This window comes from Hippoglossus hippoglossus, chromosome 6 (assembly GCF_009819705.1).
Source record: "Hippoglossus hippoglossus isolate fHipHip1 chromosome 6, fHipHip1.pri, whole genome shotgun sequence".
Classification (NCBI taxonomy): domain Eukaryota; kingdom Metazoa; phylum Chordata; class Actinopteri; order Pleuronectiformes; family Pleuronectidae; genus Hippoglossus; species Hippoglossus hippoglossus.
The window spans coordinates 23,376,234-23,401,493 of record NC_047156.1 but is presented as its reverse complement, the minus strand read 5'-3'; the positions used below and the strand labels follow the sequence as shown (position 1 = coordinate 23,401,493).

Sequence of the window (25,260 nt, the reverse complement as noted above, 5' to 3'; positions counted from 1 at the left end):
TTTGCTGGAGAATTTAGGTGTCAGGGATGCTTCAGAAAATCAGAGCCTGAGGTATTCAGTAAAGTTCAAATTTGTGATGTGAAACAAAATCCAAAATTGAATGCTCTGTTGACACAACATGAGCTACACAATGTTTGATAACTCTAAAATAATAAAAGACTGGGAGGAAAATCTGATTGTACATGTAAAAATATAACTGTGAGCATCTGGGGGCCTAATGAAATTGCATCATCAGATATAGACTTCTCTCTATAAGTTTTAATCCGTGCACTAAACCAACAACTAAAGCTTTTATGTTTTGTTTCTGCCTGGTACTGATATTGTGGCCTGATATTTCTTTTTCCGTCTTCAGGGTTGGTTCAGTCCTGGTCAGGTGTTCGTCCTGGATGAGTACTGTGCACGGTACGGCGTCCGAGGCTGCCACCGCCACCTGAGCTACCTGAAGGGTCTGATGGATTATTCAGAGAACAACGCATTGGTCGACCCCACGCTGCTGCATTACAGCTACGCCTTCTGCGTCTCCCACGTGCACGGAAACAGGTACTTCTGCCATCACTCTCCTTTTAAAATTAGCTTTAAAAATCACACGAGAGACCATGATAATTATTGAAGTTCCCATCAATCACTGCTGGGACCCAGATTTATGACCCTGCCAGTAACATGGATTGGCCTAGAGTACAAACAAACACGGTTGTTTTTGGTTTGTTCGTTTTCTGTGGCCAGTGTGGGATCTCATCCCTGTTACTCGCTGTACTCACTCCTGAGCTATCGAGGAAAACATTTTAAATAGGGAGGCAAAAATCCCTCCCTATTTAAATATAAAATCCCTCCCTATTTAAATATACAGTAGATTTAATGATAATAATAAGATGAAGAAGAAGACTGTGTAGAACATCTGTCTTTGTCTATGCATTCAGGCCAAGAAGGTCAACAAAAACAATGCCATCACACAAACATACACAAACACTGGCTGACTCCAAATATCCGGACTTCCACACACTAGTGTGCAGCCTTCATGTATGGCTTATTGCAGAATGCTTTTCAAATCCTCATTTCAGTCGACTGCAGACTCATACTTCAATAAAATTACGTTTCATGGTAAACATGTACCCTGTCCTCTTAAAAAATAGTTGCACTCTTTCTCCTTTTGCACCCGGCAGAACAGAGTCATACTTCCTGCTGCTGATTGAGGATTTATTCCTATGAACACAAACAACTCTCTTTGTTTTTACCCTGATCAAACAACTGACGCTCTCATTTTTCTTGGGAGGACAGTATCTTTAAGGGCAGCTCAGCTTTGGTAACATCCAGGCCCCCGTTCGTCAGCAGTAAACTCCCCAGATATGAGCAACACAAGTGTCTTTTAGCCACTTGTTGGCATCAGCGCCGCTCCAGCAGTTCAGTTCTCCACTTCACTCCCAGAAGCCCCTGCTTGACTCCTCGGCTGGTAATTACTGATATCTGTGCTTTCTCTCTTTGTCGACTCATTCAGTCAATTAGAAAGCTTAATGATTAGCTTCTCCAGCTAATCGCCAGATATAAATTGGGAGGGATAGCTGGAATTGGCTTTTTGTCAGTTGGAACTCTAATTTGAATAATTGATGCCCATTCAGGGGTCCTGGAGCTGCCTGAGTGGGTGTGGATGGAAAAAAGAGGGTTTTGGATGGCTGGCAGATTTGGAGGTGGAGAAAAAAATGCAAACTTAATTACAGAACTCGAGTTTTCCCTGGAGGGCTGCTCGCCGAGATGAAACTACAGCGGGAGGCAAAGAGGACAAAGAGAGACTGATGAATAGGAGAAAACTTGACTTATACTTAAAGGCGAAATATTCAGAGTGTATCAGACTGTGCTTTTAAGAAAACTCTCAGTCCTAGAAGAAGGAAAAATGTCAGACCTTCGTGGAGATGTAAATATTTCTCTGATATGTGAAAGCCTCCCACATGCGGAGGTCAGCTCATCAAGGTTTGTTGCAGAGATGCAACAAACCTGGATTACAAACCTTTGTGTCAGACCCTTTGTGGTCTGACATAACAACATTCACTCTATATGTTGAATCAACACTTTATATTCAACCTTTCCCCCCTAATGTGGCAGCATTTTTTCTGCAGCCTCTTTACAAGTTAAACACATCACAGTACAATAAAAAAAAATGTGTGCGATGAAATATTTTATTTTGATGCTATTGGCATTAGCATTTCTTATTTCTATTATGTGTTATTTCTAGTCAGTGTGATTCTTCATAGATTCTATATACTCTCTGTCTGCTCTTTACTGGTCATCTTCTCACCATGACACTGGAGCTGCAGTAGATTGTTTCGAGCCGCAGCAACAGAGCTGGACCGTGACACTTCTGGATGCGGTGACTTGAAGCTGAGTTTGATTGTGGAGACGTGGTTTATCTAGATGGTCAAAAATGACTACACACTGTTCTTATTCCTCTTGTTTCACTTTATCTGTAAGAGCTGTGTGGAAATACAGGTTACGTCTCCTTTAGTAACAGCAGCTGACGTGACACTAATATTACAAAAGTGTATTAAACAGCATTTGGACATGAGACACTGAGATGAAGTTTTGAATTGGACAATTAAGTATTTGCTGCTGCTGGATTTGATGGAACAAACAAACCTATGCAGGTGAAGGAACTGGACTTTGTCTTGTTTTTCTCTGTGAGTGTTGATGAGAAGGGTGTGTGTGAACTGAGATCGGGGTTAAAGGAGCATTAGCAGAGCTGGGAGGGATGGGTGCTCGTCTCCCTCTCACCTGTCATGTCAGATCTTCTCCTCTCTGGGCCGTCCACGCCCGACCAACATGGGATGTGACAGAAGCTTTTACCTCCCCCAACCATTCACACAACAGAACTCCATCTCCAGAGAGGTGATGGGGGAAGACGGAGGTGGCACACATGATCACCTGCCACTTTGACTCATCTCCTCTCCACACCTCTTCAGGTGAAGTGGCGTCCATACCCGGTACCCTGCCACACCGCTCCGCGAGCACCGCTCATAACGACTCTCGTCAACTGACATCAGAACCAAACAGCCGCGGGCTGATATGGTGCTCACCGTTTACACTTGAGCCACATCGAGTGTAAACACCCTAACCTGAGCCTACAGACCCCTCCTCCTCCTTGCCCCCCTGCCTCCACCCTGGAGCTGTGCTGACAGCAGCCGTGCCTCCAACGTGCTCGCTTCATTTAGCGGCAACAATGTGTCTGAAGCCCGACAAGCTGTCGCATCGCTCCCCACTCCTCTGTGTGAGTCCAAGCATGAACAAACATCTGACTCGATTTAATGGCACAGTACGGAGAGCTACCAAACCAAACAGCTCACTGTGTCTCTATGAGCTCAGAGCGCTTTACGTGTGGCATTCTGCCAACGTCTTCCTTGTCCCATTAGTTTCCTGTCATAATTTGATTCAGAGGACGTGGAAGGTATGACTTACATTGCAGGAGAACTGAGTTATTAATACATCATCAAAAAGCTCTTCGAAAAAAACATTTCAGCTTCTTACACACTGAATTTATTAACATGTTGTTATTTACCTTTGCCCATAAAAAAGGAGAATTTTCTCCTTTTGTGCTCAAAATCTTCATAGAAATGCAGCAGGAAACAAAAAAACATTTGTTGGAAGTGTGTTTTTCATGTACTTTTTATTTAGAAAAAGTGTTCTGTTTTCATTTTACATCTGATTCACATTTACATTCAAATAATTTTCAATTAATCGTTAAGATGAAATGAATTTTTTTAAACTGCAGGTTAAAATGACAGGTGCCTGTGTTTTCCACTTTTTGGACTAACAGCACTTGCATTAAGACGCAATCATCCAGAAGGCATCTTAATGCTGTGGGGAACTCTGCATTTGTATTATCATTTCAATCATTTAAATATGGAGACTCAAACTGTGAAGTTGCTCAATATCAACACATATGTTTTCATTAATCATTTGAGTCCCTTTCCAAGCAAAAATTCTGATCATCATCTGGTTTCTATCCTCTGACATGAATATATGCTGCTTTTATTTGTCCTATATGACAGTAAACAGAATAACATATTTTGACAATCAAACAAAACAAGAGATCTGAAGACGTGGAGACGAGGCCGCACCACCATCCTATAAAAAAAAAGTCATTTTAGGAGTTGCAAGCTGTAGAAGCTGTGATTTGTCAAACTTGAAGTCGATTTTTGATCGATTGATCGTTTTGATTGTTGTAATGCTGAGTCAGGTGTCACCCTGTCATTGTCAGTGCTGGAAACATAACTTATCCCCCAAACTATCACTAACATCACTTGTCCTTGAATTTAAATAACTAGTAATTATTCCTTTCTCAACCCTATTTATTATTTCCTTGGCTATGATTTTTTGATAATGCAATTATGATGGTGATAAAAACATGATACTTTTTTTTTTTTTAAAGTAAAAAGAACATTTGTTGCCTTTTCACACTGATGCTTAAAGTAACATGAGCTGCAAAAGTGATCAGTCAGTTTAATGTTCTGTCACTTGGCTGTGAACTGTGCTGCACATGGAAATAAATCAATTGATCGTGGAAGATGAACAACCTGGATTACTGAACAGCTGCCCTTAACCACGAGGGCTTGGAGCCTCAGGCCATCCATCCATCCATCCATCTATCCATCCATCCACCCACCCATCCATCCACCCATCCATCCACCCATCCACCCATCCATCCAGCCCACACTGTGATGACAGTTCTAATGTCTTCATTAGTCTGTGAGGGGGCCTAGAGAGCGGGGCCCTTGGCTTCTTCAACATGAAAGCCTTTACAAGTGGACACCCCCCCCGAAAGACTGCTTTACATTCTCTAGAGATTAGCCGGTGCTTGTTAAATAGGGGCTGTGGGAAATGGAGGGGGGTGCGTGATGAATTGCCAGATTTGAGGAACAACAGGGTTTAGAAGTTGTGCTAACAAGTGCTGTTGTGCAGGGAAAGCTGCCTCTCATTACCGATTGAATGGAGCAGAGTGGAGCTGAAGAGACACGCTGATGTTCTCGCACAATACATGACGACTTCCTGTTGTCGTCTACATCACAGCTCATCTGCAACCTCCACCCTCTAAAAACCAGCCCCTCTGGAGAGTTAAACACTGGAGGTTGACCTGGACACATCATCATCATCATCATCATCAGCAGCACATTTATTTTGTATGATGAGTAATAAATGTTTTTAGTTAGGTTTTATTTAATTTATTTTACTTATAAAAATCAACCATACTTAATATTATTTTTACTTTATATTGTATCTTTTTGTAATTTATATAACTGCAATTTAAATGCATTATTTATTAGTGTGTATTTATCAGAAATTATATGTTGCACAACTTATATGCTTATATATAATATATTAAACGGATATTTTATATGTATAATCTTTCATATTTTTATGTCTTTTTACAATTATTTTGTGTTAAATTGTATGTAATTTTGTTATTTGATCCTGTGTCTTTTTCTTTCAATTTGATGTATAATTGTATTTGTGTTTATGTGATTAATTGTAAGTTGTTAAAACTTAATTCGATTAAGAAACAAATTGAATTGTATTTAATCAATTTTATTTTATTATATGGATGTATGATTTTAATAATGTTTTACCATCATCATCATAATTATTATTATTATCAACAGGCACATTTTAATTGCCACATAAACATGTATTATTCCTGTATTTTAATTGTCCACATTATTTTTGTTTCATTTATGTTAAATGTTACAATGTGCCACTGTTGTGATTTCCTGTAATATGTGTTTTCATTGTAAGTGAGGCACTCGTCTGGTTAAATAAAGTTATTATTCTTGTCATCGTCATTCACTGGAAGTTAAGCAGCGATGGTTCACTATCCTTGTCTCACCTGCTGCTTGTCCTTTCTCATCACGTTTTTATTTTCAATTCAATATGCTGCAAGGAGCTCGGCGGAGTTGTTGGTAGTCAAGGCGCAGCGGTCAGGGGCTGAACCAGCGAAGGCTTTTATAAGAACAACTCATTAACAGACAACCTCCTCGCTTCTTCCCTCCGGCGACTGCGAGTGCCGTTTGGAGAGGGTGCTTTTCTCTTTCAGCTGCATAGAGAAAGCCCAGAAAGTCAAGGCTGGTCGCATTGGGTCCTGATTGCATTTTTTCCCCTTTTTTGCCAGAGTGCCTATTCAGACGAAGGCAAGAAGGGAATGAAAGCTTTACAAACATTAATGAAGCCCTCAGCTAGCAGTTTATTCTTTGTGGTCTCTCCTTCTGCTGGCGGGATGAGTTGTGGAGGAGGAAGTGGAGCCTGAGCAGCTCTCTGTTTGATTGGTTGACTTTGAGGTCAGTGTGGAGAGTTTGGCTGCTCGATCGGTTAGTTTGTTAAAAAAAATAAGCCAGTCAAACTCAGAGCGAGGAAGAAATTAAAAGAAAAACAGTCTGGGCTGTTTACCAAGTCTTCACATTTTTAACCCTCTTCCATGCTAACAGAGGTTTCTTGGTATTTACGGGGATGAAGCATTGATGAAGAGAGGTCTGAAATGTGAACAGCACATCAAAGATAGTGTCTGCAAAGTTACTGTTGGATATTTCAGATTCTCAAATGGAAACAGCCTTAATTTACCTGAAGTGATGAGAGAACCAGACCATTATTTGAAACAATCTTAGATCTTGTGTATGAAGTCTATTTTATCCTAAATTTATCAAATCTACACATAATAAATACATACTTTTCCAGTTTCACTTGCAGTTACATTTTTTGTGGATGAATTCAACACAGTGGCTCAGAAGATGTACTATAAAGGGCTGGTTTTATTGTTTGCAGTTAAACAAAATGAACAGCAAAGACAAGACAAAACTAGTGCAGTGCTACTAACAATGTTAACAATGGGATGTTTGCTTGGCCTTTGGTAATGCTGGTTGCAGCTTTCTTTCTGAAACTGGGAAAGTGACCTGCGGTATTTGAGCTGCAGCAAGTAAAGACCTGCTGCTACATAAAGGGCTGTCCACCTGTTTATTCAAAGTTCAGTGAAGCTCGACTCAGTATGCAGATCGCCCAACTGGAGAACCAGTTGTTGTTGCTGTTGTCGTGATCGACGACACTGATGTGAAGTCCCAGCCATCGCTGCTACAGAGCACTGGTCGCCTGTTTATTCAAAGTTTATTGATATTGATCATATCAAATGACCCCAAATTTGACACTGCACTTCCTTGAGCCCTAAGCAATAAATATGCCAAGTTTGAAGCTGATTAGATGTGAACCACAGACAGACAGATTTCTGGAATTATTAGATTATTAATGGTCTCATGACATCACATTCACATCATCATTTGGACATTCGGAAGAGCCAAACTACTTTAAGCCTTGAGCAGGTGATATTTGGTCAAGTCAACTGACTGTGTCTTGATTTTTCTGTCTCGTCAGGCCTGATGGGATGGGGACAGTGACCGCGGAGGAGAAGGAACAGTTTGAGGCCATCAGGAGTCGTCTGATGGCGCTGCTGGACAACCAGATCACACATTTTAGGTAAGAATCATGAAACAAGGCAGGAAGCAGAGACAAAGACGAGTATCACGGTTTTATATACCAGGTTTCATACTAAGATCAAATTCAAGATATTCATTTTTCATATAAATATACTCAGTATCATCACTTGCCGAGTTTATTTGTTCGGGATAATGCTCATAACTGAAACAAAAATGGAACCATTCACGAGTCAGAGGTCATCGAAACCCTAGATAACCTGCAAAAGAATCAAAACACATTATTATGAAGAAAATAACAAATTACTGCCCCACACTGGAGGAGTGATGTTAGTTTTTTAAAGCTTTGTTTTGTTTCATCTCTTTTTTTATGCTGTGATGTGATTTGAAGAAAACTATACCAAAAACGTGTAAAACTGCTGCTACGCTCCTTTAACTCCATCATAATGAGCTGGGGCAGTCTGGGTATTTTGTAGCCCCATCAGCGGCACATAATAGCTGCAGGACATGTGTTGACGGCGGCTGATGAGACCTCCGTGCATCTGCGTGCTGCTATTCAGCGCCGCCACCGGCGTGTGAACACATTGTGAGCGTGGTGTGAAAGCAACAGCCCCAAGACCTTGAACAACACTCGTCTGAATGGGCCTGTGCTATTAACTGTCCCGAAGCCTGGCTCTTGAAACCCTTCTCGCCTGAAAGGGGCCCTCCATCTGGCCCAGAGAGGGGAGAAGAGCCAGGTCAGGGCCGAGAGAGTGGAGTTAGGGGGTGGGGGGCTCGATCAGCGGGAGTCATTACAAACTCACCTCAACAAGAGGCTAATGCTGGTAAACAATGGCCGGGACAATGCCCGGATTATGCTACTTTGCAGCAGACAAGAGCAGGATTTCCAGGGTTGGTTTGGATTAAAGCTGAGCTCAGGCATTGAAGATTCATATATAGTTATCAGGCCTGACTACAGAATCTGATAATGACATTTAAACATTGTCATTTAATTCATTTCCCGTCCTGATTCAGTTTAAATTCCAACCGTGAAGATGATCATGAAACACAGTCGACGAATTGTCGCAATAATAGCATTTGAATTCAACAGCAAGTAAAGTCTAAGGGAAGGATAATTCTATTCAAGTTGTGTTTTATCACTGATAAAAGTATTCAGTTAAAATGAATGTATATACAGATACTATACAGATGACTGATAGATCATCTTCCTCCAATATCTTCTTGTAGCTGTCATGAATTTCTTGGTGGTTGTGTTGAGGCACTCAGTGCCTGGTTGAGGAAAGATCATGGTCTTGAATATATATTAGAAAAGTTAACTTGAACTTGAAAGCACAGCATGAGGACTTTTTTTTTACATTTAGCTGAAACCAGTATCTTCAATTGGAGAAACATGTTCCTGCACTGAATATAATCTATAGCTCCAAATATTATAAAACCTCATGTTTTTGCACAGATTACCACAACATCCCAAATCCTGATTCTTTTCCACTGCTGTAAGATCAAGTTAGTGCTGTTTGTGAGTAAGATTTGCTGAAGATTCAGGAATGATTCACTTGACTTGGACTGGATGGGTGTGCAGTGTATTTGGACAATTTGGTGATTTACAGAGATTCTTGGGATGCACATGTTTGGTGTGATTGCCTGAGATGTGAGGGTATCAAGGCACCTGTGATGTATTTTGGCGGAGGCGTAAGGCAAAGTGTTGTGCGTCCTGTGTGTGAGAAGCTGTGGACAGTGGAGTGGACTTTTCTCCCCCACAGGAAGAAGTGATGTGGTGTATTGACCTTGCTGGGGCTTTGGTTTTTTTTTATGGAAAATGTTCCACCATTGTTGTGTCATTAACTCACCTGCTTAAAAGAACAGCTACATTTGTGACGGTATTGATCTGAATGCTAGTTTGACATGATGTTTCAGACCTTTGCTTGAGGAAATGTTCTCTTTCTGTACCTCCATGAATTTGAATTGGCTCTCTGTTGGTAACAGTTCTGTGGGAGCTGGCATGGTTTTGTTGCTGTAGGGTGAGCGGGGTATTGATAAATCTGTTTGTTATACGGAAATCTTATAGCTCAATTATTTAGTGATAAAAAGGAAGCTGTAGCCCTGATTTGGGCCCCACAGTCTTTTTAAGTTTACATCGGCACCTGTCCTAACCAGAGGCTGATGCACTGGTCTCTCTCGTTACAAGCCAATACCTTAGAGGTAAGACTAATGTGTAAAGATGATACAGTGACAGATTCTCTTTTGCGTTCCCTGTCAATCTGTTTTCGTGGGCCTGCATTTCAGGAACCTGGTGTGTGGGCAGGGATGGTCTGTACCAGCTGGTAACACCAGCGCCCAGTGTTCCCAGGTTCTACATCTCTGGCTGCTCTAAGCCTCTCTCTCTCTGTCAGCTGTCTTCTTGTATTTTAATTTGTTTTCATGCACTAACAACACTTGCACACCTGTCCAACGTACACACTCCATAGATTAGTTTGTAGTTTATGTTGGTTTTATAATCTATTCCTTTTGAGCGCTAAATATTTTTCAGGGTCGTATGAGTCAGTTTGTAACATTTTGATTCATTTATCATAGATGTTCATATGTTTTCCTTTCTGTCAGAAGCCTGCTTTCTCCATGGACACAATATATTGCATTCACCAGAGACAGTTCAGGCCGTTTGAACATAGTCTGATCTTTAATGGATTTTTTTTTTCATTCATCATGAACTTTACTTTAAAAATTAATTTACAATAAATATGCAATTTAGAATATGAATAGAACCTTCCGAGTTGTATTTTTAAAACCAGTCATATAACTATGAAGGAACAGTACACCTGTCTGTATGTTTTTGTCCAATAAATGGCTGACCTGTGTGACCATGTGTCTTTGTTTATTAAGTACTGTTCACTTGTCAATTAGCAACATGAAACCTCCCTGAACCGCCTCGTCTGCGCTCAGATGGAGCTGGAGGTGAGAAAACCTTCTTCATCACTGTAATTAGATGAAAAGAAGGCAACCATCTGCTGACGCTAACCGATGTCTTTCTGCTGCCTCTTCAATCCTCCTATTCTTCTTTTTCTTCTTTTTTCCACGCAGTTGTCCTTGAGATTGTTTCTTAATGTGACGCCTGCCCATGTTTTGCATCTGCAGGTACTGCTTTCCCTTTGGGCGACCAGATGGGGCCCTGAAGGCAACGCTCTCCCTGCAGGAACGGGTACAAAACACATTTAAATACTTAAGCATTTTTATTGTTTGTTCAAACTTCCTGCACGATTTCCTCAGTGTTCGCAGTATCTTGTGCGTATACAGAGCAGAACACTTTACAGCCTGTATTTATCCAGAATCACTCCCATAGCAATCATGAGAGTGAGACTGAAGAATAATTTATAAATGTTGCTACAGTAGTTTCAGCAAGCACAAGCAGAAGTAATGATGATAGGTTGGAAATAGGTCAATAAGATATTTAGGATATGTTTGCAATGATATGAAGCAATAATGTAAAAATAGCTTAAGTCAATATGATACTTTCCAATTATTAATGCTGTAAATAAACACTGGCAAGAATTGAATGAGAATTCTAACCATTTCAGCTTGTCGGCCTGTCACATAATGTCTTATATTAATGATGATGGTGTAAATTAAAAACAGGGATTTTATATTTTTCATTCAATTACAACATCTGTTCAAGGGGAAATCCACTCTTGACTTTGACTTGACATTGAGACATCAAAGGCTCTTTCTAAGTGAGAAAAAAGATGAACTAGACGTTTTAAAACCGTCCATTATGAGTCCAAGAAATGTAATAATAAATCAGTAGTACTCTTTTAACATAATAGGCCATCCTTAGAGGTGTGGAAAATGGTTTCTTAAAGTATTGTCACCATTGCTGGAAGGTATTCAGTTACAGTAGCTCTGATATCCTGCCTTTGGCTTCAGCTTGCTGTTACTTTGAGGGGGGGCATGACTCAAGTGCTGGAATGATCATTTCAACTGCTGTTGCTCTTAAAGCTAAATCCTCAGTGTGTGAACGTGTGTATAGGTGGATGAGACAGACACTATAAAGCCCTCTTGAGTTTTTGACGGGTACTGGGCTTTACTTTTAGTTCATTGTTTTTACTGTCAGAAGAGATGATGGTACTCCCATCTGCATCCTGCCCGAGAAAATGATCTTCAATTTTCAACTCCCAACTGGTTCCGACAACTGAAGTGCTCCTTAATATTAGCAGTGATTTCAGAAGCTGTGAAAGTCTATACAGTCATTTTCAATCAATCAATTAATCACATTTTATTTGTATAGCCCATATACCCTTTTTACTAAAGAAGCGTCACACTGAGAATCTTTTAACAGTTAGGGGGGGTTTCTTTGCTCTGGTTTCTGTTCCTGAAGAGCTGTGGTCACTGTTTGTGCTGTTGCAGGTTTTGATGAAGGACATTACTACGCCTGTCCCTCCAGTGGACATGAAGAATCTCGTGCAGAGGTGCCTGGAAAAAGCAGCTCGGATCAATTACAGTCAGCTGATGGAATATGCTCAGATCAAGGGTGAGAGTTTGTAGCTTTGCTGTGAACAATATGAATGTCAATCCAGTTCTCTCAGGCGATGAATGTTCAGAAGAAACGTTACCATTTACCCGTTTTTTGCACATTTTCTATTTGCACTTTAAACTGTTACACTCAGCTGAAGTGCATCGTTCGCATAGTAATGAAGAGAAGGTGTGATGAAAGATTTCTAGAAGATTTCGAACACACTTTTCATGTTGTGTTTTCTGTGTTGTTGGACAGCACATCATTGTCCTCATGGCACTTTCTGTTAGTGACCAAATCTTTTTACACTATCCCACTCAGTGTATGGTAGTTATTACAATTCTTTAAAGAAGAAAGACTCTAAGGGACCAAGCTTAAGGTTGCTGGTTTGAGTACAGATCGGGAGTCTTGTTTCCGTGGTAGATGATGAAAGTGTCACTGGTCTCTATTTTACCAACATTGAAGAAAAACGTGTAAAATCGGTTCTGATAGTGAAAAAATTTTGAAAATCTAAATGGTTCATCCTCTGAGGAGCAGGGATAACAGCATCATCTGCCAGTGACCGATCAGATTTGACCCAGAGGTCAACTTAATGTCCAATCAGCAGGGGTTTCTTGGAATTGTAGACATGTTTGAATGTCTGCATGTCAAGCTAACCTCCAGTGTTTTTAATTCCATCCTTCATATTTCCTGCTGCCTTCAGAGGATTCTCAGGCAGCTCCAGAGAAAAGACTGGAGGACATGATGAGACTTGGGGAGCTCTGCATTGATGTCCTGCAGCAGAACGATGAACATCACTCCGAGGTATTTCATTTCTACCGAGGTATCTCGTTTGTTTCAGCTCTCATTGAAGCACCTGATGGGGACCAACAGTTACTGTATAGTTGTGGTTTTGTTGTTCCCAGAGAGATTTATCAATCTACTAATTCCAGAAATCTCTGTCTCTCTGTCTGCAATAACGATATTATCATCTTTTTTTCTTTTTATTTCACCAAAGAAGCAACATTCCTCTGTAGCAATTTATCTTCAAAGTAAAAGCTCAACATTCATTGTTGCAATGCTTTATATCAAGCTTTTATTTTAGAAAAGTTGTAAATTAGAGTCTGTAGATTGTTGATTATTTAAGAAACCTCTGAAATAGCTGACATGCAATATATGAAAAAATGACTGACTATAAAAAAAGGAACATTTAGAAAATCTATATTTTTGTCATGTATGAAATTAACTCATCGTTAATGTAGAAGCTGACTTCCTTAACAAAACAAAACCTTTTTACTCTCAAACTCTTCTTCATCTAATTCTTGCTCTCCGTACAAATCATTTTTTTAATTCCTCTGACATACGTTACGTGATCATTTCATATAACATCCTTGATCACTTTTTCACTGCACTGTCCATTTGCTTTTGCCTTGGTTGGCAGCATACATGGTAAAGTGGCAGATGACACGGCAAGTGGTGGCGTCGCATTAACGTCGGCGCTGGAGGCTCGATGAAAACAACGCCCACGGCCCATATGCATGCAGCGTTGATGCGCGACAGTGTAAAACTGATCAATCATAGGTGTTGAGACGCGGCGGTTTGATCAGCCCTAAGTGGCAGCGTGGCGCTCAGGCATCTGTTTCAAAGCTAATAATAACACGCTGTACTTTGCCGCTGCCATGGCGACTGGTGGATCTCTGCTCCGAGCTTCAGATGTCACGTTAACTACATAAATTTGAAGATGAATCACATAAATTGTTTACCCGTTTACTGTCAGCATCAGTCACATGCCCACTGTCTCTGGCTGTCGTAGTTGTTGTTGTTTATTTTTTCTCATTGTTTCATTATGAAAATGTCAAAGTGACGAGCTGAGTTTTAGGCAGTTCATGTGCTGTTTTGCTTCACATCCTTATATTTAAAAGTCACGACAAGGCCTTATTCAAGCCAAACAATATAATACAAAATACATAATCAAGAATGTCTGATACAGTTGCATAAGTTTTGAATTGTTAAACGTGCGTCTGCTCAATCTGAAGAGCACTCACACAACGCACACTTGACAACTGAAATGCTTGAGTAAAATAATAAGTTATTGTGTTTTTTACTTTTTATTCTGCTGTTGTATGATAAGATTTAAATAGGGATCATATTTGATCATTTTTACCTTACAAAAAGACAGACAAGTTTCAGAGAAAATTATAAATGTTTTAAACTTGTTATTTAAAAAATTTTGAAGAAGAAAACCCACACACAGAATATTAAAAAAACTGACGCATGCTTTCAACTTACGAACACATGGCATTCATCAAGATAAGAACACAGATGCGAACAATTCTGCAGTTTACGTTTTAGAGTTATGAATCTGAACTTCTTAAGAACAAATAAAAGAAAATTCTTATATTAGTGAATGAGGCTCAATGGATCATGTTAATGTATAGAAGAGATTTGTCTTGAAATGTCATGTTTATCGTCCATTGGAAAGAATCAGCAGTCAAATAAGCTTTATTATTTTGGCACTTTTTAAACAAACTCACAATGTGCTTCACAAAGCAATAATAAAACAAACCTTATCTCAGCAGTTAATCTCGAATCCCACAGTTTGGGCTCCATACTAGAAAAGAACAACAGGTCAATATTTACTTCTGTGTTGTTCAACACTATTGCCTGAAATTCTCCCCGGATATGTAACCACACATATTGAGATGCTGACTGCGACTCTGATTGGTCCACTTGGTAGCATGGCTCGTCCCTGTCTCTTAAGCTGTTTTCAGACATGAACTCTGCACAATTGGGTCTGGACTTTTTCCGTGGTTTGTCAAAAATCTCAGTCAGAGGCAGGACGTAACATTAATTCTGCTGCGTAGACCATGTGTTTTTGATTACAGCACTGCGTTTCTGAGTTGACATCTTAGCCACCTACACGGCTCCTCTTTTTCATTCTGATATATTTAAATAACATTTTAGTTTTTCAGCCGTCCAGTTATCATCAAAATATAAGAAGGGGCCAATTTCTAAAAACTAATTCAAGTAGAACGAAACAGGGCTGAACAACAATTTTTTACTTGATTATCAAAGAAATTGAGCAAAGTGCAGTGAGAACACATGTAACGTCTTATTATTTCTCTGTCTTTCCTTTCTTCTTGTCTCTTTTCATTCCTCCATGGGAAGGGAAGAGAGGTAAGTTTGCTGTGTTATGTTTGTGCTTCTGTCGTCTCACCGCTGGTTTGTCTGATCCTGGTTCACTGTGACTGTATTTCAGTGGCTGCCGTCTTGTGTGGTTTAAATGGTAAATGGATTTTCTCCTTCTTCTTGGAAATGTCACGTACAGAAAAGAAGAGTTGAAGAATTTCATGTGATTTTAAAATGTACGGAAACATAAATGATAAATACATTTTCAACCTAAAAATGATGTTATGAAAATATTGTTTCTTACATCCTTTTATTAACAACTATTGCAATAACATTTAATACAAAAAACTGACCTGAGTGTTATTTGAGTTAATTACTGTTGCCATGTCATGATGACGGTAACAGTATGGTTGTAAGGGTAAAAATCAAGTCAAATAATGTTTTCTAAAAAGAGATTCTGATTTTCAGCCATACAGGTAGATTTACCACCAACTGTGGAATTTTAAAACAATGTTACACGCGCCTGTAGAAGCTACAAGTTTGTATGTTATCAACTGCATTTTATGAAAAGCTCACTGTTGCCATGGTAATTTTTACCACAACCAAAAAAATCATGTTGGCCATGATTGGATAGTTAAGTGTTACATTTAATTTACCCCAGAGTGACCATGATTTCCCTTTCTAACACGCAGCGTTTTTTGGTATGTTATACTTTGGGCATTTCTAGCCATGTAGACGTGATATCGAGCATTTTTAAACACAGTTATGTTAGAGGAGAACTAATGATAAAGTAGTAATAAAAAGAAGGCCTGATTAAAAACACACATCAACACAATATGTCCAGAATAACTATAGAGAGTGTAATGACCCCTACTCTTATTTAGTACAGTTTGATATATAATTATTTTCCTGCCTCCTGTGAGAGCACAGGTTCACTGCAGCAGTAAATAATGTACACAACAAAACAGAAACAGCATATATAAGTCAAGTAGAAATACTGAGGTGTACAGTATATGGGTCAGGATCCTTTAGTCCAAGTGAAGAGAAATCTTTATGCGACCCTGTTGCCTATAAATATGTTTATATGTCACTAAATTGTTTCACCAATTACGTTGTGATGACAAATGTAATTGCTTCCTGGATTAAATTAAGTCACATTGTTATTTTGAATAAAGCACGGATGCTGTAAAATGGTGCATTTGTCAGGTAGTAAGAGGAAAACTCTGTGTGTGTAACAAGCACAGTAAACACTTGTGCACCTGCCTATTCAGCTGCATACTACTATCTTAATAATGAGCCTTAAAATACTATGAAATACTCAGCCACTGACCTCAGACCAGGCTTTTATTAGTCAAAGTCTTTTCATAGACTAAAAACAGCATTGTACCAAAAATGCACCTGACCGAACGTCATTCTTACACATAACCTCTCAAATGGGCTCAAGTACATTTGTTATTTAACAACACGGGCGCTGGACAATTTAATACTAGCAAAAACACTAATATGGCATTTGATGGTGCAAAGTACAATCGGTTGTGTCTGCACTCACTGTGAAGGTTTTTCCTGAACCCTAACAGACTGGGAAACTCTGGACATGAGCATTCAACAGTGCAGCAATACTGCAGCCACTACAAGTGGAGGAAACATTATGAAATAGTGAACATTTTCTTACATATTTTAATATCAACCATTTTTCCAATCATGTTAATTATTAGCATGGCATCACTTACTGATAGAAAGTTAAGTTTTGGTTGCCATTACATTATATATTGGCTGTTAAATCAATGAGATTTCAGCTGGCCCCTGAGAAATGGACTTCCCCTGTTGGCTGTGTAAATCTGACCTGAACCCCATCAACACATCTGACTGCGACACAAACCTTCTCACCTCTCTGATGCTCCTGTGGCTGAATTAACACCTCAAAGCGTTTTTTTGGCTGTGAAAATGACTTATTATCATTTGTGCTCAACAACGTTCACCTTCACGATACACTCTCTCAACATATTCTGCCATGACACGTTCACATTTTGTGACAAGTGGTTTGTTAAAGGGAGGATACGGAGGACCAGATGTCCTTGGTGCTACAATAAGTACATTAGCCCCTTAAAGGGCTGACACTCTTCTTTCCCTCTTAAAAGAACGTTTTGGTTGTTTAGGAGGTTTTCTTTTTCATATATTATTTCTGTCATTTTTTCCCCCTTTCACTCTGTTTTCATCTTCCCCCCTTTATTTTATCTAGACTTTTTGTTTTTTTTCTTTGTTTTCTTTTCTAATTTTCCTCCATCCTTTATTATTTTTCTGTCTCTGCCTTACCTCTTGTTTTTACTGTCTTTACTGCCGTTTCTTCCCCTCTTTTTCCTCTTATCTTCTTGTCTTGATCCCCTTGTTTTGTCCATTTTCAGTCATTTTCACATGTTTTGTACACTCTTCCCTTACCTTTTCCCTACCTTTTATGTTTCTCTTGCCTTCTCTTACATTGTCTTACCTTTTTACGTTATTTTTTAATACTTTTATTCCTTCCAGTTTACCTTTTCTTTCTCTACTTTGCCATCTTTTTTCCTTCCTTTTTACCTTCTTCCAATCTTTAATTTGTATTCGTACTTTCCTCTCTTCCCCTGCCTTGTCTTCCTCGTTGTTATGCCTCACTTTCACTTGAATCCATTCTTGCCATTATCTCTTCAGTCATCCCTTCTTTCATTACTTTGTTTTCTTGCACCTTTTTCTTCCAATCATTATATACATTTTCCTTTTATTATTTCCTGTATCCCTTTTTTCTGCTTTCCAGGCAGTTATCTATCCCGTGTGTGTGTGTGTGTGTGTGTGTGTGTGTGTGTGTGTGTGTGTGTGTGTGTGTGTGTGTGTGTGTGTGTGTGTGTGTGTGTGTGTGTGTGTGTGTGTGTGTGTGTGTGTGTGTGTGTGTGTGAGAGAGTCGGGAGGGTGTCCTCACATAAGCTACAGCAGCTGTCAACAACATGGGTCAAACAGCGAGTCAAAATTACATGCTGGATTATTTTTGATAATCCATTATGATAATTTTTTTATTTCACCACACCAGACTGACACAGACACAGATAGACTGACCCGCAACAGGTGTTGATGGTTGTCATGACACTTCCTGTTTGGCAATTTTTTCTCTTTTATTGCTGCAGTGCTTTTTACCATACTGTGTACCATACATTGTGTCTTATGTTTTAATTCCCTCTTGTCTTCCATTGTTTCATCTTGAGTAAATTTTCCGTCAGATTGATATAATATCTTTCTTTTTTTATTCTTTCTGTCTTTACTTCTCCACATCTTTCTTCCATTCATTTCTCCCCCCTTTCCTTCTGAAATCTGTTCCTTGCTTCCTCAGCTGCTGTTTCCTCTTTTCCTCTTCGTACTCTGTCTTGATGGATGGAGAGCAGCCTTTATGAGCTGCTGTTAGTGGAAACCACCCACCAGGCTGTTTTACTGCTGTTTGTTGTCAGTGACAGAAAACCAGAAAGGGTGTTTTAAAAGGCCGGATGAGTTTTCCTGCCGCGGCCTTCCTCCCCCGCACACAAACACCAACCTCGGTGCATCAGCGGGCGATTCAAGGCTGGTTGCACTTTTCTCTCAGTGGTCCTTTAGCCATCAATAGCAGTAGTCACCTGAGCAGGCTGACCTCGTCCACTGACGAGCAGCACAGCCTGGATGCTCTTTAGACTAAAGACATCTGCATTAGTGAATCCGCAGCTCCTCTGGGCTTTTTTGTTTCACTTTCACTTCCAAATACTTTGCAGGTCTTTCAAATTGGCCTTAGTTTCGTTTAGAGTCAGATCTCTTATTAGACGTTCGACACACTGCAAGTGAGTGACATTCAGCTCTCTTGGATGTTTCCATGTTTTATATATAAAATTCATGTTTGCACAAGTATTTGTTTTGTGTAAAAGGACTGTTACGAGACATAGTAATAGTCTACCCAGCTCACTTAAGGACAGAGGTTAATACCAGTTCCGAACAGGGCCTAAGAGATAAATGGGACTCGTAGCTGAACCTCAACATCTTCCACAAGTGGCCTAAGAATTCTCACAGCAGCTTGTTGGCAGTCTCCTCTCAATGTTGCTAGTCATTCCTGCAAGCTCGGCCAGCTCATACACTTCCTGGTTTTCAGTTCGGACGGGAAGGTGCAGTTGTAAGTGAAAGTCTGTGATGAGGGCTGTAAGTAACTGCAGTATAGACACACATGTATCTGAACAACTGCTGTACATAAATCTGTACCAAAAACTGAGTGGTCGTCTGGTGAGCGAGGACAGGAAGAGACCTATGACAACTCTCGTTTCAAGTATCTTTGATTGTGAAAACGGTTCATGAGAAGTGACAGTAACGCCCTTCATTGTCTTTTCTTATTTAAACACCACAATATTGTGGTGAGCAATAAACCCAAACTTTAACCTTTAAACTGTTCTTGTAGAAACCAGTGAAAGATCCGATTTTTGAATCAAACAGCGCATGTTTTGTAGATTTTTTTTAATCTGATCTGATAACAACAGGTTTTGTATGTCAGTGTCTCCAAAAACTGAAACATAAACCGGCTCGATGATGTTAAGACTCTGTGGTTTAGGTTTAGGCACAAAATCCACTCGGCTACGCTCAAGTGAAGACCATGGTTTGGGTTAAAGTTACTACCTTGTCAACGTTACTGTACTGTTGTCATGGTTACAGTAATAATCATCCTCTGGATCACTTTAAGTAAATATTTAAAAACATTGTCTGATGCTGTTGTCCTGTTTGCATGTGAATTAACATGACCAGAATTAGAAATAGTTTCAGTGAAGAAAAGCTAAAACCCTTATTTCCTTGATATCTTTTTCTTGCATCTCTCTCTCTCTCTCTCAGGCTTTTTCGTGGTGGCCGGAGCTGATGGCTGAACACGCAGAAAGCTTTCTGTCTCTGTACAGAGCCGATATGGACGGTGCTCTTCAGGTGCAGCCTGTCGACTCCTGGGACAGTTTCCCACTATTTCAGCTCCTCAACAACTTCCTGAGAACTGACCGTAAGTCGGACCCTCCCTTTTCAGACAAGCTGAATTTGACAGCAGTGCTCATGCTGAACATTAAACTGTGTTATAAGTAAGTATAACATAGTTCAACTGTCTCATTATTGTGTCCGGCCTGACTATAGGTCAGCTAGCCGTGCAGATTTGTAAAGTGTGACCCCAGCAAAAAAGCACATGGAGGCAAACTGTGAACAAAGATGTTAGATATTGCAGATAACTGAAGATGGAACTACTTCTAGACTAACATATCAGCACGAATGCAGCTCTGGTTGACAGAGATAAACAAATTGAAAATCCTGCTCATAAGGTGTTGGAAATGTCTCTTTTCACCAGGCTGTTAAGTAAAGAGTTTTCACTACAGTGCACAGTCGTGTTAACAAAAGTGTACATTGGTTTGTGCTTCCTAAGATCTTTGCACTATCACCATGTCTGCTTGTACACTAAGGTTTGAACTGTGTATATATACATTTAATATATGTTAGTTCCACCCTCACACAGTTTCTCACATTTCAATCTGCCGGGTACAATCCCAGTCTAACCTGCTGGGCTCTGAGCAGATCCTGCACCCCGCTGAAAACAAGCCCACTTGTCCAACCCTGGACAGCCACCTCACCCCATTATTATTATACATGCATTCCATTTATATAAAACAATGGAGTATTAGGGCCATATGAGATTTCGAGGAAAGTGTTGTAATTCCGAAGAAAGTCGTAATTTTAACCCTGGAGTTTCACCTCTCCTGGGTCCAAAATGTTCAACTCAGGATATCACGCAGATGTAACCAATGATATTCAGTCAAAACATTTCTTCCTTCACAAAAGAGACTAGTTCTGTGTGTTTATTTCTTCAGAATAGAATCAGTTATTTTAAAGTCCTGATGATCTTCTGATTACAAAAACAATGACATTTAAAAATCTTTGTCCTCACCCTGTTGCTCGTTTCATTTTACTCATTTACATCCTCTCCTGTCTACTCATTTTTATACCTAAAAGAAAAAAAAGCCCGGAGATTTTTTGGGAGGAAATGCCTCATACGCCACGGCACATGGCCGCGCCATAACAGCGCTAATTAACACTGGTGATGCCAGAGAAAACGAGGCTCGTTAAGCGAGGAGGTTAACGACACCTCGCATGCTAGGACAGAGAGGTAATTAACACGGAGGAGGGACACAATGAGCTGCCCACAGTTTATCTTTAGCTGGGTGTCAGCTGACCTGTCTACCTTTCAGCAGGTAGCAGGCAAAGATGTAATCACAGCGTCCTCCCCCCCCCCCCCATCTAACTACATCTCCACTCTGCTCTTATTCATTTATTCATTTTGTCATCAACGAGCTGAAGTTTGATCAGTTTTACGCACAAGCTTTTTTCAAGTCTAACATTTTTGCAATCCGGTTTCCTGCTCCTGAAGAAACGGTATTTCCTTTCTGCAGGTTTACTTTTCAAAATGACAAAACCAAACCTATCTGAGAAATAAATTGCTGGACTCCTCTGGACTCACCACCACTATTTATCCTTTTATATTTCATACCAATCATTTTTTCACCTGGTTTGTGAATGCGTGAATGTATTGTTTTTTTTTTCATGGAGCACATCCACACAGTTGCAAAAGAAAGACATTTTATATTTGCAACGTGCTGTTCTATGTCTCAAGGTCCCAATTCTGTGAAGGAGAAAAAAACAATGACAGTGGAAACTTTAAAGTGTGACAAACATCAACACTACACTGCCGTATTTCAAATTGTTGTAGCATTTTCTTCCCTGACAAACTGCCTCTGTCTCTTAAGATTTCATTTGACTGCTGGAGAAAAATCTCCGCTCGTTGCCTCCTCTCTCTTCGAGCCCTCTGTCGGCGCCGAGGCTTTGTCTCAGTGCCAGCAGAGAATTGGCGAGATGCAAGGCGCTATTTAACATGGCTGATGCCAAAGTACCTTGGATACAGTAACAGACAGGCAGACAGACAGACAGCCCAAGGGCACTGTTGGAAACAAAAAAACTCAGCAATTCATTATGTGAAGAAGCCACAAATCTCTGTTTTTGTGGCTCATATCTTTTATATATTTTTTCTAATTACCATGCTCTGTTAATGCCGTAATTATTCCAAGTGTCACAACATTAGCTGACTTGAATTGGAGTGTAATCAGGCATTAGACGGAGCTGAAACACAGAACGAGCTAAATCATAGTTTTGACTATTTACACAAATGAGGTCTTCCCTCCTTGTTAATTACACCTAAAGTGAGAGGAAAGTGATTTATATCCAATCTGATACTTGGGTGACAAAATGAAAAGGAAAAAAAAAGAAGGTTTGGAGGATAATAAAGATGATTTACAAGTTGCCTTATCTGAACCTCACGATGATTAAATATGAAACATCTTTGACCTTATTATTTGTTCACAGCAATTCTTTTATCCATTTAAGCCATTCAGAAAAATCAACAAAACCTCTGCAGTGGCCACCGATTGACTGATCTCAGGTGACGTGATAATGCTTCCAGACTCTTTGAGGATTTTCTCCGACAAGTGTATTTTCTCTCAGTTGTTCTGTGGATTATTTAAATGCTCACTTGATTGTCAGCGTGTGAAGGCGAGCGGTTGCGAGGGAGATGGGTTTTGCTCTCCGGAGGGCATAAAAGGCTAGTGTTAATCATGATGGAGCCGAGCGAGAGGAATTAAAACTAATGAAGTCCTGAGAGACCGGCCTGCTCGCTTCTCACCCAACACACTGTTTATTTGTCTCTCCTCACTGTGGACTGTTACTGTCACTGAGGACTGTGACAGGCTTAATCACACCTGAGAGGTGTGGGTGGGTGAGGCACTTCACTATTGCAATACTTGGTTCTACCTTTGTGAGACTGATAAGCATCTGGTGTAGTTAGTTATCTTTATGTCTTTATAGTTGCAGTGCCCATTCTAAACCTGTCTGTTTGGAAAGAGCTGTTCTCTTTTCCTGTGTTTTTGCTCTGGAGCTACTTCAGAATTATTCATTTTCATTAGTGAGTCCTCCTCAAACAGTTCTACAATATACTGTCACTTTTTACTGTTTGTGTGCTGGACGTTGTGTGTAGAGCTTTTAAAATGTTTTAACAGTCTCTGGTGCAGAGTGAAGTTAGAAAAGTCAACCTTTTTTATAAAATTAAAGTGAATTTGCTTTATTACTGCTCATGTGTGGGGTTTATATATAAGTTTGAATTATTTACTGAACTGATGTTATTTTCTATTCATTGGATGTCGTCTCTTTCAGAGGTCTGTTAAGCATAGACACAATCTTCAGACCCAAGTTCAACCCTTTTCAAAATAAAAGCTCTATAATCCAGCTTGATAAGCATTACAGCAACAAAACAACTGTTGTGCTTTCACTTTGTAGAGACATTGCTATAGAGGAAGTGATTCCATGAATGTTGTGTGAAGTCTCAGTTCGATATTGTGAAATAGTAATGACCAAATTATCAAAAAGGATCTGGTGGCGATTTTTTGACTCGTGACTTGTTCCAGCTGCTGACCACTGCTGTAGTTTATAAGACTAAAGTTTGCACAGACTAAAATCAACCTGATCAGCTGTCACTGAATGTGACCGAGTGCTGATCGGTCTTTCTTTTCAAAGTTTATAAATATGGAATGTGTCACGTCCCCAAATCGCACCAAATTAGACAGTCTGCTTGTTGAACCTTTCTTCAGCTGCGAAGTGAATTTTGTAATAAAAAAAAATATTGTCATAACTTTTTTATCTAAAGTACTGTACAGTTGTAATCACATTCAAACACCAACAGGCTGATGACATTGGAGGATTGAAGCATCTCATCTGAACGACCTGCTGAGCCACAGAACTTTATGTCCATAAAAGAAAACATTATCGATGTAATATACGTTTGAGTAGAGTAGAGTAGAACATCATTCTTTGCTGTTACAAATGAATAGAACAAGCATTAGTGATACTTGCCTTGAGTTACAGCATCGATTTGAAAATTATCGCCGCTTTCCAGATTCACACTCATGAGCGGTCGCTGGTGCCAGGGGGTGCCAGTCAATTACAATCAATCTTTTTGAGATAGAGTCCCCCCCCCAGACAGGGTTGGCAAAGTCATCGTGTCTGTTTTAATTTTCATGAAAATAATCGGAAATGTGAATAAATACTCTTACATGATCTCTTGTCTCCGCCCCCCAACAGCTCACCTGTGTAACGGGACGTTCCACAAACACCTGCAGGACCTGTTCGTCCCCCTGGTGGTGCGCTACATCGACCTGATGGAGTCGTCCATCGCCCAGTCCATCCACCGCGGCTTCGAGCAGGAAACCTGGCAGTCAGTCAAGTAAGAGTCCGCCCACTCCTTCCTCACCATGAGTCTTAGCTTTAGACACCCTGTGCACTGCAGCGCTCTTTCCAGCTGCTGCAAACTGAAGAATCCTCCAATGGTAATGACAGCAATGTATCAACAAGGCTCAACCCGATATTTTCAGTTTTAAGAAAATGCTTCAGACACAATTCAGAGCAACATATGTGTCCCCCTATTTTTGTGAACTATTTGTTCTGGTTGCATGGATTTATTTTTTCTTTAGAAACCTTGGTTGTATCTAAAGTTTGTTTTAAAATTATTTCAAGGGGTAGGTATCAGCTATAATCTGTATTACACTGAAATACAGTAATCTAAATTTTGTATAAATAAATATATATATAATTATATATATATATATAATTTTATATAAATTCCAAAACGTAGAGTGCAGAGTGAGTTTTAATGATGTTTCTCACATGTGACCAACTCAAAACTGAAACAAAAAAAATACAAATATCTTGGATGAATAAGGAGTATCAAACACGAAGAAGACTCTGACTTAAACGCCAGAGTTGACATGCTGTAAACAAAAACAGAATTTATATGTTACATCCTATCTGAACACTGCGGAGAATTCTGTGTAGTTGTGAACACGTATGAGCAGAAAATCTCCTGCTGTGTTGCTCATGTTTGAAAGGCATGCTCCGGACAATGTCGGGACTTAAGTGTGTGGACATCCTCCAAAGCGCATGTCTGAAAACAGTTACACACACACACACACACACACACACACACACACACACACACACACACACACACACACACACAGTCTATATGAACAAACCTTAACTGCAACACACACTGGCTCACTTACTCATTTACATCTCTCTATGAATATCCGTGTGTACAAA

General features: G+C 39.8%; 1 protein-coding gene across 15 annotated transcripts in view; it reads left to right on the top strand.

Moving 5' to 3' along the window:
- cadps2 (Ca++-dependent secretion activator 2) overlaps positions 1 to 25,260 on the top strand; it is a 226,713-nt gene that overhangs the window by 166,834 nt on the left and 34,619 nt on the right. For 9 of the 15 annotated variants that reach the window (XM_034587879.1, XM_034587887.1, XM_034587885.1 and 6 more), the window contains exons 13-20: positions 353 to 540; positions 7,396 to 7,497; positions 10,584 to 10,647; positions 11,850 to 11,973; positions 12,659 to 12,759; positions 15,103 to 15,111; positions 19,921 to 20,077; positions 24,244 to 24,385. In XM_034587879.1, the coding sequence (XP_034443770.1) occupies positions 353 to 540; positions 7,396 to 7,497; positions 10,584 to 10,647; positions 11,850 to 11,973; positions 12,659 to 12,759; positions 15,103 to 15,111; positions 19,921 to 20,077; positions 24,244 to 24,385 (887 nt within the window). The remainder of the gene's footprint in view (positions 1 to 352; positions 541 to 7,395; positions 7,498 to 10,583; positions 10,648 to 11,849; positions 11,974 to 12,658; positions 12,760 to 15,102; positions 15,112 to 19,920; positions 20,078 to 24,243; positions 24,386 to 25,260) is intronic. The other 6 variants (XM_034587886.1, XM_034587884.1, XM_034587878.1 and 3 more) reach the window with 1 other exon arrangement.